Source organism: Triturus cristatus, chromosome 7 (genome assembly GCF_964204655.1).
Source record: "Triturus cristatus chromosome 7, aTriCri1.1, whole genome shotgun sequence".
In the NCBI taxonomy this organism is placed as follows: Eukaryota; Metazoa; Chordata; class Amphibia; order Caudata; family Salamandridae; genus Triturus; species Triturus cristatus.
In genome coordinates, this window is record NC_140590.1 from 1289779941 (window position 1) to 1289792500 (window position 12560).

General features: G+C 45.5%; 1 protein-coding gene across 1 annotated transcript; it reads right to left on the minus strand.

Moving 5' to 3' along the window:
- Positions 1-519: 519 nt before the first annotated feature.
- On the minus strand, positions 520-6633 carry LOC146811910 (claudin-4-like). The gene is made up of 2 exons (XM_085618868.1): positions 6310-6633; positions 520-2218 (listed from the first exon to the last, which is right to left on the minus strand). The coding sequence occupies exon 2, from the start codon at positions 2192-2194 to the stop codon at positions 1562-1564; it is 633 nt and encodes a 210-aa protein (XP_085474994.1). The 5' UTR covers positions 2195-2218; positions 6310-6633; the 3' UTR covers positions 520-1561.
- Positions 6634-12560: the final 5927 nt, after the last annotated feature.

Genomic DNA, 12560 nt, shown 5'->3' on the forward strand with positions numbered 1-12560 from the left:
TTGTTTTTTTCTTGGCATTTTGATGCTCTGTCATTATTATTTTTCGTAAATGTAGGACTACAAGTGATAGAATGCAGAGGAAAATAAGACTAGATGAATAACCAACATGTTGAACAGGATAAGTTGAGGTCTCTAATGACTTCATGCACATGGTATAAAGGAGGCTCTTATCCAGAGGCTGGCAGGAGCAGCTTCTGAACCACCTTGAAACAGCAGAATGTTTAGACTAAGACTGGGGCAACAGAGAGAAGCCACCTAAGGTGTATCCCAAAATGTAGGATGCCAGAAATCAATACTAAAGTAAGACCAGTAGAAGAAGTGGAAGAAATCTGCACAGAGAAAACAAATGTATCATTTTTCCAAGAAGAGCGTGCCCCTGTAAACCACATGGCTCAAACAGTACTCTACCACTGGTCAACTCGAAAAATGCATTGAACCTGGTCCAGCCCCACTTACCTGTTCTCATTTGTAGTGCACTTCTGTGAAGTATGAAAAGAAGAAGAAGATTGTAGCCACAAGGGAGAGTAAAATAGTTTATTGAGTACAAGGTGCTCAGGGTAGAATTGTAATAGAGCACAGATCCATTTTAGAACAATGCAGATAACAACACAATTAATAACAACAGAGGAAAAACACACCCTGAAAAATAAACTTTGGGGATATATTGTAACGCCTGGGGGAACCATTGTGATGCCATGTGCCGTCTCAGTGGCACTTTGAAGATCGATTGTAGACCATGAGAGCTGATCTTAGTGAAATAGAACAGCAATAAAAAGAAAGGAAAGGGGACCTTAGTGTGCAGGTGCAGCGACACCACTACATCTGCGCTAAATGACTTGTTGCGGCCCAGGGACAGGAGCTGGGCGTACAAGCAGTGATGTGCCACCAAGTAAGAGGTGTCAACTCACTGCTGTCTCTTTCATAGTGGTCCTATGGTGAGCAAATTGGATATATCCAAAGGTTGGGGCTCATCACTAAGTGTCTGTGTTATGCAAGGTCTGAGTAGTTCCCTATACATGTCAGTGAGGACTCTCACATCTTGTGCTTTTGTAGGTGAGGGGCCCTTCAGACACTTCAGTGAGATCCTTCTGATTCTGTGGTTCCCGAAGTGCCCCTTATATCTGCATGGAGTCTCACCATCCCCACATCACTTGGCAGCCCTGTGCACTATGAAGGAGTCAAGGTAATTCCCTGCTCTGCTGTGTGCACCATATACAGATGGCAACTACCACACCCCTCAATGTTTGCTATGCTATGCCTGTCAGTACAGCCTCAACCGTCCAAGCTGAATCGCGATAGTCCATCTCTGAGTAAAGAGCACTATGTGTGTTAAAGTCATCCTTTGCAATTTAAGGCTGCCCCTCAGAAAGGAGCAACACTCCGCTTGTATGAGACTCGAACCAGAGCAAGTTCGGCTAGGGATTTATTTACACCTAACAAAAGCTCTGTGCCCGGAAACAAAAAACAACTATATATACATGTGTAATTGTGTTTTTTGCTAGAAAAAGGAGAGTTTAGCTGTCTCTGATGGGATCTGGATCCCAGCTGCTTCCTTGCCCACCTACACATAGTTCTTGTTGGCAGGAGCAGTGGGAGCATTCTTAGCATAGTACTGTGCGGAGTATCCAGGGCCCTCAGTCCGAGGGCGGCAGAAGCAGAGCAGGCCACCAGCGATGAGCAGGAGCACCGAGGAGGCCCAGCCAATGTAGACACAGGTCCCGAGCTCCATCTTTATTGGATTGTTGGGGTCGTAGAAGTTGCGGATGGTGTTGTGGGCCGACCAACTGACAGGCACGATGAGTAGCAATCCTGCAATAGCGATGAAAATACCAGCAGTGAGGGCAATCTTGGGTTTGGTGTCCTCGTTCTCCACACAGGTTGTAAATTCAGCACCCATTAGGGCCACCATAATGCCAAAGACAGAGATGACAATGCTGATGACGGTGAGGGCACGTGCTGCCTGAAGGTCTTTTGGGAGTTGCAGCAAAGAGTCGTAGGTCTTGCATTGCATCTGGCCCGTGCTCTGCGCCGCACAGTCCATCCAGATGCCCTGCCACTGGGTCTGCGCCGTGATGATGCTGTTGCCACTGAAGGAGGTTTCCTTCCAGCGGGGCAAAGCGCAGCAAACTATAGCACCGATCAGGCCAAAGATGGCAAGGGCCACGCCCACAATTTGGATCCCTCCAGATCCCATGACAGCTGTGTGGTGGAGACTGACCTGTATAACACAAAGAAACACCAGAAGGTTAGGGTTGGAGTAATTCAGTATTAGGATTGAATTTAGTTTGGGGTTAGAAGTGGGAATGATTTGGGTTAGTGGCACTTATTGGGAAGTATATTAAGTTTAAGGTTAGCACTGGGATTAAAGTTATTTAGGATTAGTGTTGAGATTAGGGTTGAAGTTATTTATCTTTAGGGTTATTAGTGTTAGTTTTTGGACTGTTTAGGTTTGGGGATATGTTTATTTAGGTTTAGAGTTGGACCATTTGCTAATTCACATGAATCCTGGAAAAGATGTACATCCACCCTGTCCTTCCCACGCATGCCGCAATGCAGGCTTAATAGATCCAGGGGACAACCAGCTTGTAAATCCTAGGCATGAACAACATAGACACAAAGAACTCCGGAATCTGCAACATATAGGGAATCAGGAGAAAAGCCATCCTGTCTGTCTGATGCGTGCCAACAGATCCATACATGGAATCCAGGGCTCTCTACCTAAAGCAGACTACCATCCAGCCAGTATATACATGACGTATATAGAAGCAGTAAATCAAGGGCCCTTCCTTCATGACCCTTCCAAGCAGTCTACAGAACAGGGGCAAACTAGTATGTTCTTTCAATGTATGATTCACAGAGAGGAGAGAATCCCAAACATGCTAACAAACAGCAAGCGTCTCCTGGGTTGAAACAGCCAACCCCTCTCAAGCATGAGTGCTACAGATGCAGGGACTCCTGGGGTGGCCATCTTAGATCCCCAAGTTTGAAACAGACACAGAAACCATGGATGAGCCAGCATGTCTCGGCCAATCATGTTACTTGCAGGAAGAGGGGACACCACAGCTAGTTATATCATTCTCTCCAGGTGTACCACTGAATGGAACAAAGCTCACAGGAACATTTCTATTCTTTTATCTCATCGCAGAATGCAGAAAACTCACAGGCATTTAAAGCCCTTTTGTTCCACACCGCCACAGCATGGAATAAAGAACAAGGCCATGTTTTGCTACCCTTCCATTACATTGCATTACTGCACAGACTGATAGCACATACCCTGGCCTGTCCAACTGCACTGCGACAATACATGGGCTAAAGAAGATGCCAGACTAGTCTATCCTGTCTCAGGGCATCACCGCACAGAATAAAGAAGGGCACAGGCGTGGCTGTGCTGCATCAGTGTGTCACTGCACGGCACGACGAAGACACAGACTTGCCACTTACCCTATGTCACTGCATCACTGCACGCAATAAAGATCCCAGACGTGTCTGTCTTGTCACACTGCATCACCGCACAGAATAAGAAAGGCCATTAAGCTGTCTATCCTACCTCACTGCATCACTGCATGCAATAAAGATCCCAGACTTGTCTGTCATATATCACTGCATCACCGCACAGAATAAGAAAGGCCATAGAGCTGTCCATCCCATCTCACTGCATCACTGCACGGAGTGAAGAAATCCCCAGATCTGTCTGTCCTATCTCACTGCTTCACTGCACGGATTGGAGAAATCCCCAGATCTGTCTATCCAATCTCACTGCATCACTGCAAAGAGTGAAGAAATCCCCAGATCTGTCTATCCAATCTCACTGCATCACTGCACGGAGTGAAGAAATCCCCAGATCTGTCTATCCAATCTCACTGCATCACTGCACGGAGTGAAGAAATCCACAGATCTGTCTGTTCTATCTCACTGCATCACTGCACGGATTGGAGAAATCCCCAGATCTGTCTGTCCTATCTCACTGCATCACTGCGCGGAGTGAATAAATCCCCAGATCTGTCTGTCCTATCTCACCGCATCACTGCACGGATTGGAGAAATCCCCAGCTCTGTCTGTCCTTTCTCACTGCATCACTGCACGGAGTGAAGAAATCCCCAGATCTGTCTGTCCTATCTCACCGCATCACTGCACGGATTGGAGAAATCCCCAGCTCTGTCTGTCCTATCTCACTGCATGACTGCATATAATAAAGAAAGTAACCAAGCATTACTAGCCAAATGTGTCACCACATCACTTCACAGCCTAAACAATGCATCCGAGCATTTCAGTCCTTCTGCAGCTCTTTAAAAACCAAAGGCATAAAGACAGTTTTAAGTATTACAATCATTTTTTCTTGCTGCACTATTTCATAGGCCGTGGAACATCTCCCCGCATTTCCATTGTTCGAGTTCACGGCATCACTGCAGATTTTATAGAACGCTTCCATACATTTATGTTTCATCCGAGTAAAGACCTTTCAGACATGTCGGTCCTTGTACACCACTGCACAGAGCTAAGAACATCAACAGACATGTATTACTTTCTGACTGATGCTCTAAACCTACACAGAATATATGACATACCCAGGTGTCTCTCCTGCAATCTCACTGCACCACTGCATGGCATGAGAACGTACCAGATCATTATTTGCTACTAGCTGACTGCACTAATGCATGAAATAAAAAAACATGGCAGGCTTCACAACCCTATCTATCTCCATAACTGCCCAGGCTGTAAAACATCTTCACGCATTTTAATCCATCTAACAGACTGCACCACTACACAGAATAGAGAGCATATCCACAGACATTTCTTTCCTTATATCTCACTGCATTACTGCACACAATAAAGAACATCACTAAAATCCTCCAAACTGCATCACTGCATGCAGTAAAGGATATACACTAATTTGTTTACCCCAGACAGTGAAATTAAAACCTCTCAAAAATCAGAAATAGATGATGTCCCTCAGAAGGAAAGTGTTTTCCTCAAAATTAAGTGGCCTTCAAATTACAAGTGTTTGTTTTCTGCACAACAGATATTTTCCCACAAGACTCAGCTGTGTGATCTGTAGGCTTCTTGCTCTCATAAGAAGGTATTTACATAGAAAGCACGTGTTTGTCCCAGATAGTTCAACAGTGCCTTCTAAAAAGTGATTTTGGGCCAGAAAACGTGGTCAATTTGCCTCAAAACCTAAACTTTAGCTTTCAAAGGGCAGTTATTTGCCTCAGGTGTTTGAAAGGAATGCGGGTGCTTGCCCCGAAAAGGTTTTCATATAAATGTAGAAACTTACAGTAAACAAGAAAGAGTGTAAAATAAATACAAGTATATGTTCTGCATCAAAGGCAAACACAGCTTTAATACAAGTGTTTAACTATAAAATACAGTTCTACTTAACGAGTTAATTCTCAACAAGTGAGTAAATGCTCTAAAAAGTAGTTGTTTCCTTAAAACATTGTATTTCCTCAAAAAGTATGCGATTGCTCTGAAAAGGTATGTTAGGGCAAACTGTATTAGCCTTTAGAACAAGTAGGTGTTTTTTTTATCCAGAACAAGTCTTCGATTTCAAAGTGTATGTTATCCTCCAGGGAGCAGATGCATGCCCTCAAAAATGTACCATAAAACATGTGCTTGTCCTCAAAAGCTTCTTTATCTCCTAAAGGTCAGTGGCTTTTAATCGTTATTTTGATAGTTAATCATCACGTGTGTAGTGTACAATTTGCAGTTAGTACAGCATCACAGCAATATTTGGTGGTCGGATGTTTGATCTCTCCAACATATGTGGGCTGCTTGGTATATGTGCGCTGTCTGCTGCTCTAAGGTGGAGTGTGGTATGTCTTAGTGCACACTGACTCCCAAATATGTGCCAAGTTTGTGCTGTTTTGCTTATAAGTAAAGTTTTGTCTAGTGTTTCTGTTGAATGTTGTGAGTTTTTTTCTAGCGGAAGGTAGCGCACAGTGACAGACAAATACTGGTCACATCTGCAGTAGGCGCTGTGCGTGTAATTTATTATCTGCGTGCTCTTCTGTACTTATTAATATTCAAATATATACAACATCAGCGCTGTGTTGGGTGTCCTCAAAAAAAGGTATATGCCCCGAAATAAGGAGTTTCCCTGCGAAAAGTAGGTACATGTCATTGAAAGATCAGTCCAGTGTCCTCACAAATTTGAAAAAGCCCATCCCTCCTCTCATACCGGGCAGATGACAACGCCCAATTGGACTGCTAAGTGTCCCTGTGCGCAGGGCGTAGTCCCAACCACAGCGTCTCCGCCATTTTGGTGTTAAGGTGGCCATGGGGAACCGCTACGGAGTTTATTTTACTTACCTTTCTTCAGGAGAGTGTGTAAGATGTCTTCGGAAGGCTAGTCGAGGGTCCTCTTAAATCAGTGGATGAGTCTGTTCAGAGAGTTGATGATTTTGGGCTGAGAGTGAAATCTCCTCTTGTGTTGGACGATAAGTTTACAGCCCTCTGGAGTCAGAGGATGAACGCTTCTGTCCCGCTAGAGGACTTGCTGAAAACCCTCTCTGTCCTGAGAGCAATGTGTTTTCGAAGAGGCAGGTAAACCCACACAAAGATCCGTCCAGGTGGAGGCAAGGCACTGCTCTGGGGCGTGGAATAAACCTGGGGGCCTTAAATCCAGCGGGAAGAGTCCGCTGACATCACGAAACCAAAGAGTGGGCATGTGGGGACATGAGTCAGTCAGGCTCCAGGCGATGGTTTCTCATCTGACGAAGGGTGTGGGTTGATCCACAGAGGAGACGGTTACTCTCGAGCGAGCCACAAATATGAACTGCATCACCAGAAAAAACACATCCTTTCGTAACTGTCTTACCTTTCTTCTTCTTGTGTCGGTGTGCCCTTTGTTAATGAGGTTTCTGTGCTCTTTCTCTTTGATGTGAGCCTTTGTTTTGCTCAGTCCCCGACTGTTCTCTAGCCGGTGCACGTTCAGTCTTTTTTTCCTCTTTGCTTCTGCTTGTTGCCTATCTGTGCTAGTTCTCCATCACTCTTCATTTAATCTGTCTGAGTTTCTCCTACCTTGTGCTCGTTCTCTCACACTCTTTATTCTTTATATGTGTGTCCTTCCAGTCTGTGCTTGCAGTTTTTCATTCAAGTGATACTCTATCTGTGCTTGCTCTCTGTCTGTTTTCTCTTTTTCCCTCTTTATGTATTATGGCCTGTGTTTGTCCTCTCAGTTTGTGATTGTTCTCTCGCTCACTACTTATTTTCTGACTGTGCTTGTTCTATCAGTGTGTGTATGTTCTCTTTCACTCTTTACATGCACTGTGCTTTTTTCCAAGACAGTGCATGTGCTCTCTTTCACTCTTTAACACATTAAAATGTTCTCGCAGTCTCTGCTTGTTAGCTCTTCCTCTTTATTCTCTACCTGTGGTTGTTTTTCATGTCTATGTGTGTTCGCTGTCTATATTTATTCACTTCGTCTATTTGTTCTCCCGATCTGTGCTTGTTCTACCTCTTATTCTTGGTGTGTGCATGTTTTCCCAATTTGTGCTTTATTGCTCTTATGCTATTTATTCTCTTACTCTTCATGTTCTGTCAACTTGTGCTTAATTTTCCTGCTTCATTAAATGATCTATCCTTTCTCAAAACTATGCTCGTTCTCCCATTTTTAGGTCAGGCCTATGGCATCACGCATGCGCTGCATAGGAAATCGACCTCTTGGAATCACTTCAGCTTCAGTAGAAGCTCGTGCCTGTGGTCCTCACATGCGACTGGCCTTTGCGTCTAGCTTTAGTACGCAATTGGCCAAAGGCATGTGGAGGTCCTAGCTTCTTGTGAAATGTTTACTTCCACAGTGTTTTGCTCTCAGGAGCCAGCAGTGCGCGCAGAGGCCATCTGGATTTAATTAGCGTTCCTGCGCTTGTCTCCTGAGAGCAAAACGCTCTGGGAGCATACATTTCACAAGAAGCTGGGTGGTGATATTTCACTGCCTCTGCTGCGGGTATACTGTGAAACAGCACGTGAAGCTACACTGTCCTTTGGCACATTTACATACATTTTTTGAACGTACTTTGACACATTTACATACATTTTTTGAACGTGCGTGTGTTATTTCACTGACCTTTAGTGCTGTTGCCTGGGAGGCAGCTTGTGATACTACACTGTGCTTTGGTGCGTGAATTGTGAGGCCCTGTCTGAAATGATACTCTCCTCTGGAGCGTGTACACTGTGACTTCACATGTAGTATTCCCCCATCACTAGTGCACGTGCTCTGCGAGGCTGCTTGTGATACTACACCTCCCCCGTATGCACATTCAACGCGATGGTTCAAGTACTATTGCAGTGACCTCTAGTGCGTCTACATCTTAACGCTGCATGAGATACGATACAACACTACTGCCAACATGCATACACGGCAGTCTACCACCAAGTAAGGATGTACCCCTTTGCTGAAGCCATTCTACGAAGTAGCTCGTGTTCTACATCGACTATCACATCACCTTCAATTACAGATTGCCAATATACCACAGACAGCCCAGTACAAACTGCCCTTCATCATGCACTGTATTGACCAGAGCTAGGGCAAAAGCTGGGGCACCCCTGACTGCAGGGCCTACTCTGTCCTGTGCTCTGCTCCGTGCTACCTCCAGGCGCTTTAAGCTGGGCACCCCTGACTACAGTGCCTACTCTGTCCTGTGCTCCTGCCGAACGCTCTAAGCTGGGCACCCCTGACTGCAAGGCCTCCCCCTGACTGCAGGGCCTGCTCTCTGCCTTTCGAAGGCGGTCTGTGCTGAGGCCCCCTCTTGAAGATGATGTCTCCCTTCAGGGCCTGATCTGCTGTGTGCTTCTTGTCGTGGGTTCCTGCGTAGCGTACTACTCGCCGAAAAGCGCTTCAATGACTCGTCAGGTTCTGTGAGCACTATATAAATACATTTACAAATACAACCATGCGACATGTACTGGGGCACCCTTCGCCTGAGGCAGCCTGTCAAGGACACGTGCCACTGTAGGTCCAGCTTTGCCCTTTGTCACTGCCAGCCGTCCTCTATTGGGGCACTCCTCCTTGGAGACGCCTCATGCCTGCTCTGTGCCACTGCCCGTCACGCGCTCTCTGCTGGGGCACACGCTTCAAGGTCGTACCTCGCATCAGAGCTCGCGCTCTCCTCTGCTAAATGCCGTGCGGTGGGTGGGGCAACCCAACTGCATGGCTTATTCTGTCTTGTGCAGCACCTTTTCGGTGCCACTGTCAGATGATCTGTGCCGGGGATCAGAACACGTGTCACTGCAGGACCTGCGCTGGCCTTTATCACTGTCAGGCGTGCTGCGGTGGGGCATTCTCCAAGGATAGGTGCCCTGACTTTCATCACTGCCATGCATCCTGAAGTGGGACATCCATCCAATGGCACGTATCACTGCAGGGCCTGCTCTGACCTTTATCACTGCCAGGCGCCCTTTACTGGGAAATCCCTCTATGGGCACGTGCCTTCTCTTACCTTTATTACTGCCAGGCGTCCTATACTGGGACACACCACTAAGGACCCGTCTCACTTCGGGGCCTGCTGCGCCTCTTGGCACAGCCATGCGGTCTGTGCTGGACACCCCTGGCTGTACAGGTCTGCTCTGCCTTTCATTACTGCCAGGCGTCCTGAGCTGCAGCATCTCCCCCAAGGCCACGCCTCACTGCTGAACCTGCTCTGCTTCATGCTACAGCCATGCACCCTATGCTGAGGTACCCCTCGGATGCCCCCACATGCTCTGTTGTGTGTTATTGGCACACGCTTAGAGCGGGCTCGCTTTTCTGAGAGCAGGTATCTCTGCAGGGCCTGCACCCCTCGGATGCCCACAAATGCTCCGTTCTGTGTTACTGGTGCAGGCTTTGAGCTGGGACACTCCTCGAAGTAGGGCCCACCCCGCACCCCCTCGTGTGCCCAAGAATGCCCCGGTCTGTGTTACTGGTGCAGGTGTTGAGCTGGGACACTCCACCAGGTAGGGCCCACCCGCACCTCCTCGTGTGCCCAAGAATGCCCCGTTCTGTGTTACTGGTGCAGGCTTTGAGCTGGGACACTCCTCGAAGTAGGGCCCACCCCGCACCCCCTCGTGTGCCCAAGAATGCCCCGGTCTGTGTTACTGGTGCAGGTGTTGAGCTGGTACACTCCACCATGTAGGGCTCGCCCCACACCCCCTAGGATGCCCAAGAATGTCCCGTTCTGCGTTATTGGCATGGGCTTTGAGCTGGTACACTCCTCCGTGTGGGGCCTGCGGCACCCCCTCGGATGCCCAAGAATGCTCTGTTATTGGCACGTGCTCAGAGCGGGGTCGCTCCTACAAGGACACACCTGCCACTGCCTCTCAGCTGTGCACAAAATACTGCACCTCTCACTGCCGAGCACTGCCTGCTCGTGGGGTGCCCCACCAGCAGCACGCGTCTCTTATGTGGTTCCTCCTGTGTCGCAAGGCCCTACGAGGTGCGCTATCCAGGGTCTCAACTCAATGCACAGCTCGTCTATCTTCCGATACTTTCCTGACCCTCCTTTGTACTGGGACATAGCTCCCTGAACAGCCTGCTCCACAACATAGCAGTGCCAGGAGCGGAGGGGCACTACATGTCCTGCACAAGGACGCATTTTACTGCACAACCTGTTTGGTGTCTGGCACAGCCTGTGCATTAATCCTATATTTACCTGTGAAAAGACCTATGTTCCTGTAGAGCCACAGACTTGGGGGGCTGGCCTTATCGTCGTAAGCACCGAAAATGACATTTTCTTACACATTGTTTACACATATTTCTTCATAAACCTCTATTGCCCTAAATGTATTTCTCGAGTTGGAGCGTATGCGAGTCGATTGTGACTAGTCTGATTATCAGATTTTGGCAGCTGTGCTTAGGATAAGTGATTTTGGGATGAGGAAATTGCACATTTATAGCGACTGCCAGTAGCACCGTGGAAACAAGGACAAGTATTGTTTGAATTTGGGGACTTGGCACATTCTACATAACATTTATTATTCACTCTGTGTGACATTTAGTTGGGGCCTGAAATTCAACAATCTATAGGGTGAGAGGAATATTGGTTGGGTCTTATATAAGGCATAGACCCTCTCCTCGTTCCTTTTTTTCGGGTGGTAGTGGGGCAGCCCCCCTGACCGAGAATTACAAGCTAAGCGTAACTACCGCCTTTCCAGTGCTTCCTTTATTCGGAGACATTTTATCAGCTAAAATCTGGTGATACTTCTTGTTACATAAGTTCATTGTTGTCACAAGCGTCTTCCTCTAAGCGCTCGTGACTATATCACTGTCGAGTGTTTACTTTTGGAATGGATTCTTGGTTCGGGGAATAAACTTTACTAATTGTTGCGGAAGGAAGATAAGATCCAATGGTGGATAATAATAATTAATTTATTTAAATAAGATAACAAAGATAAGGGCCCACAGGCAGCAAAGGATAAACGAACAAGTCAGCTTAATCCATAAAGCGGAATGCATGAACTTTCTAAAATGTCATATAAATACCCAATGAGGGTTCTATGATGACACGCATAGCACGAGCCATTCAAAAGAGGAAAGAGAAGAAAGACAAGCAGAAAAATAGAGGTAGAAAGAAAAGAGAAGTATTCAAAAGCGATAACAAAATAAATACATTGGAGGTACAACATCTCCCATCTCTGAAAAATATAAACAAAATTAATACATGACAAAATCATCATATCGTTTTGGCAATTTCATTTCTCTACTGAAACAGACCTGTTATGTGTTGCATTACTTGCAAATTGAAAATCATCACTTTCCTGTTCAACATTACAATTAGTTGTAGTATAACCTTCAAGGTTTTCATCCTGGGTAATTACTTCCTGTCTAAACAGATTACTGTCATTATCCATTAAAACATTTTCAACAAGCGGTGAGGTAGAATTATTTACATGCCCAGCAGTATTAGATGTTTCTTTAAGATCATAAAAACTATTGTTACTTGACATCTTGCTTTCACAGTCAAACAAACTATCATCTATGTTCTCGTTTTGTGTAGAACTCTCTTTCACTATCATTTTTTCTTGACCTTCTTTCAATTTCACAATATAATCTTTACTCCACCAATCCTTGTCACCAAGATAAACCGAACCTTTTGAGACTTCTTTTACGCAAAAAGGATTAGTAAATGTAGATTCTCCTTTTTGCACTTTGAAAGGTTTTTTTATGATGACCCAATCTCCTTTCTTAAACACTTTTAATTTTGCTTTATTACTCACATCATAATAAATCTTTGTTTTCTTTTGCTTTTCTACAATTTTCTCTTTTACATTAGTAACTTCATCATTAATAGTCTCAGTGACATTACTGTTGGTATACCACTCATTAAACTTCGGTGTAAGAACAGTGTTACAATTCCTTCCTCTCATTAAATAAAAAGGAGTGTGTTTAGTTGTCGCATTGATGGTATTATTATAACTGCTTATTTTTTGTCTGATATATTCTCTTACATTTATTTTAGAAGCTAATGCTAACTGAACACCTTCCTTTAAGTATCTATTAACTCTCTCTACTTGACCATTTGAATTAGGACTATAATGTGGTGTCTTCTCTTGTTTTATGCCAATTTTTTTTAGGAAATTACTCATTT

Excerpts from the sequence above, each read along its gene's own strand:
- LOC146811910 (XM_085618868.1), bottom strand. The coding sequence starts at position 2,194 with ATGGGATCTGGAGGGATCCAAATTGTGGGCGTGGCCCTTGCCATCTTT.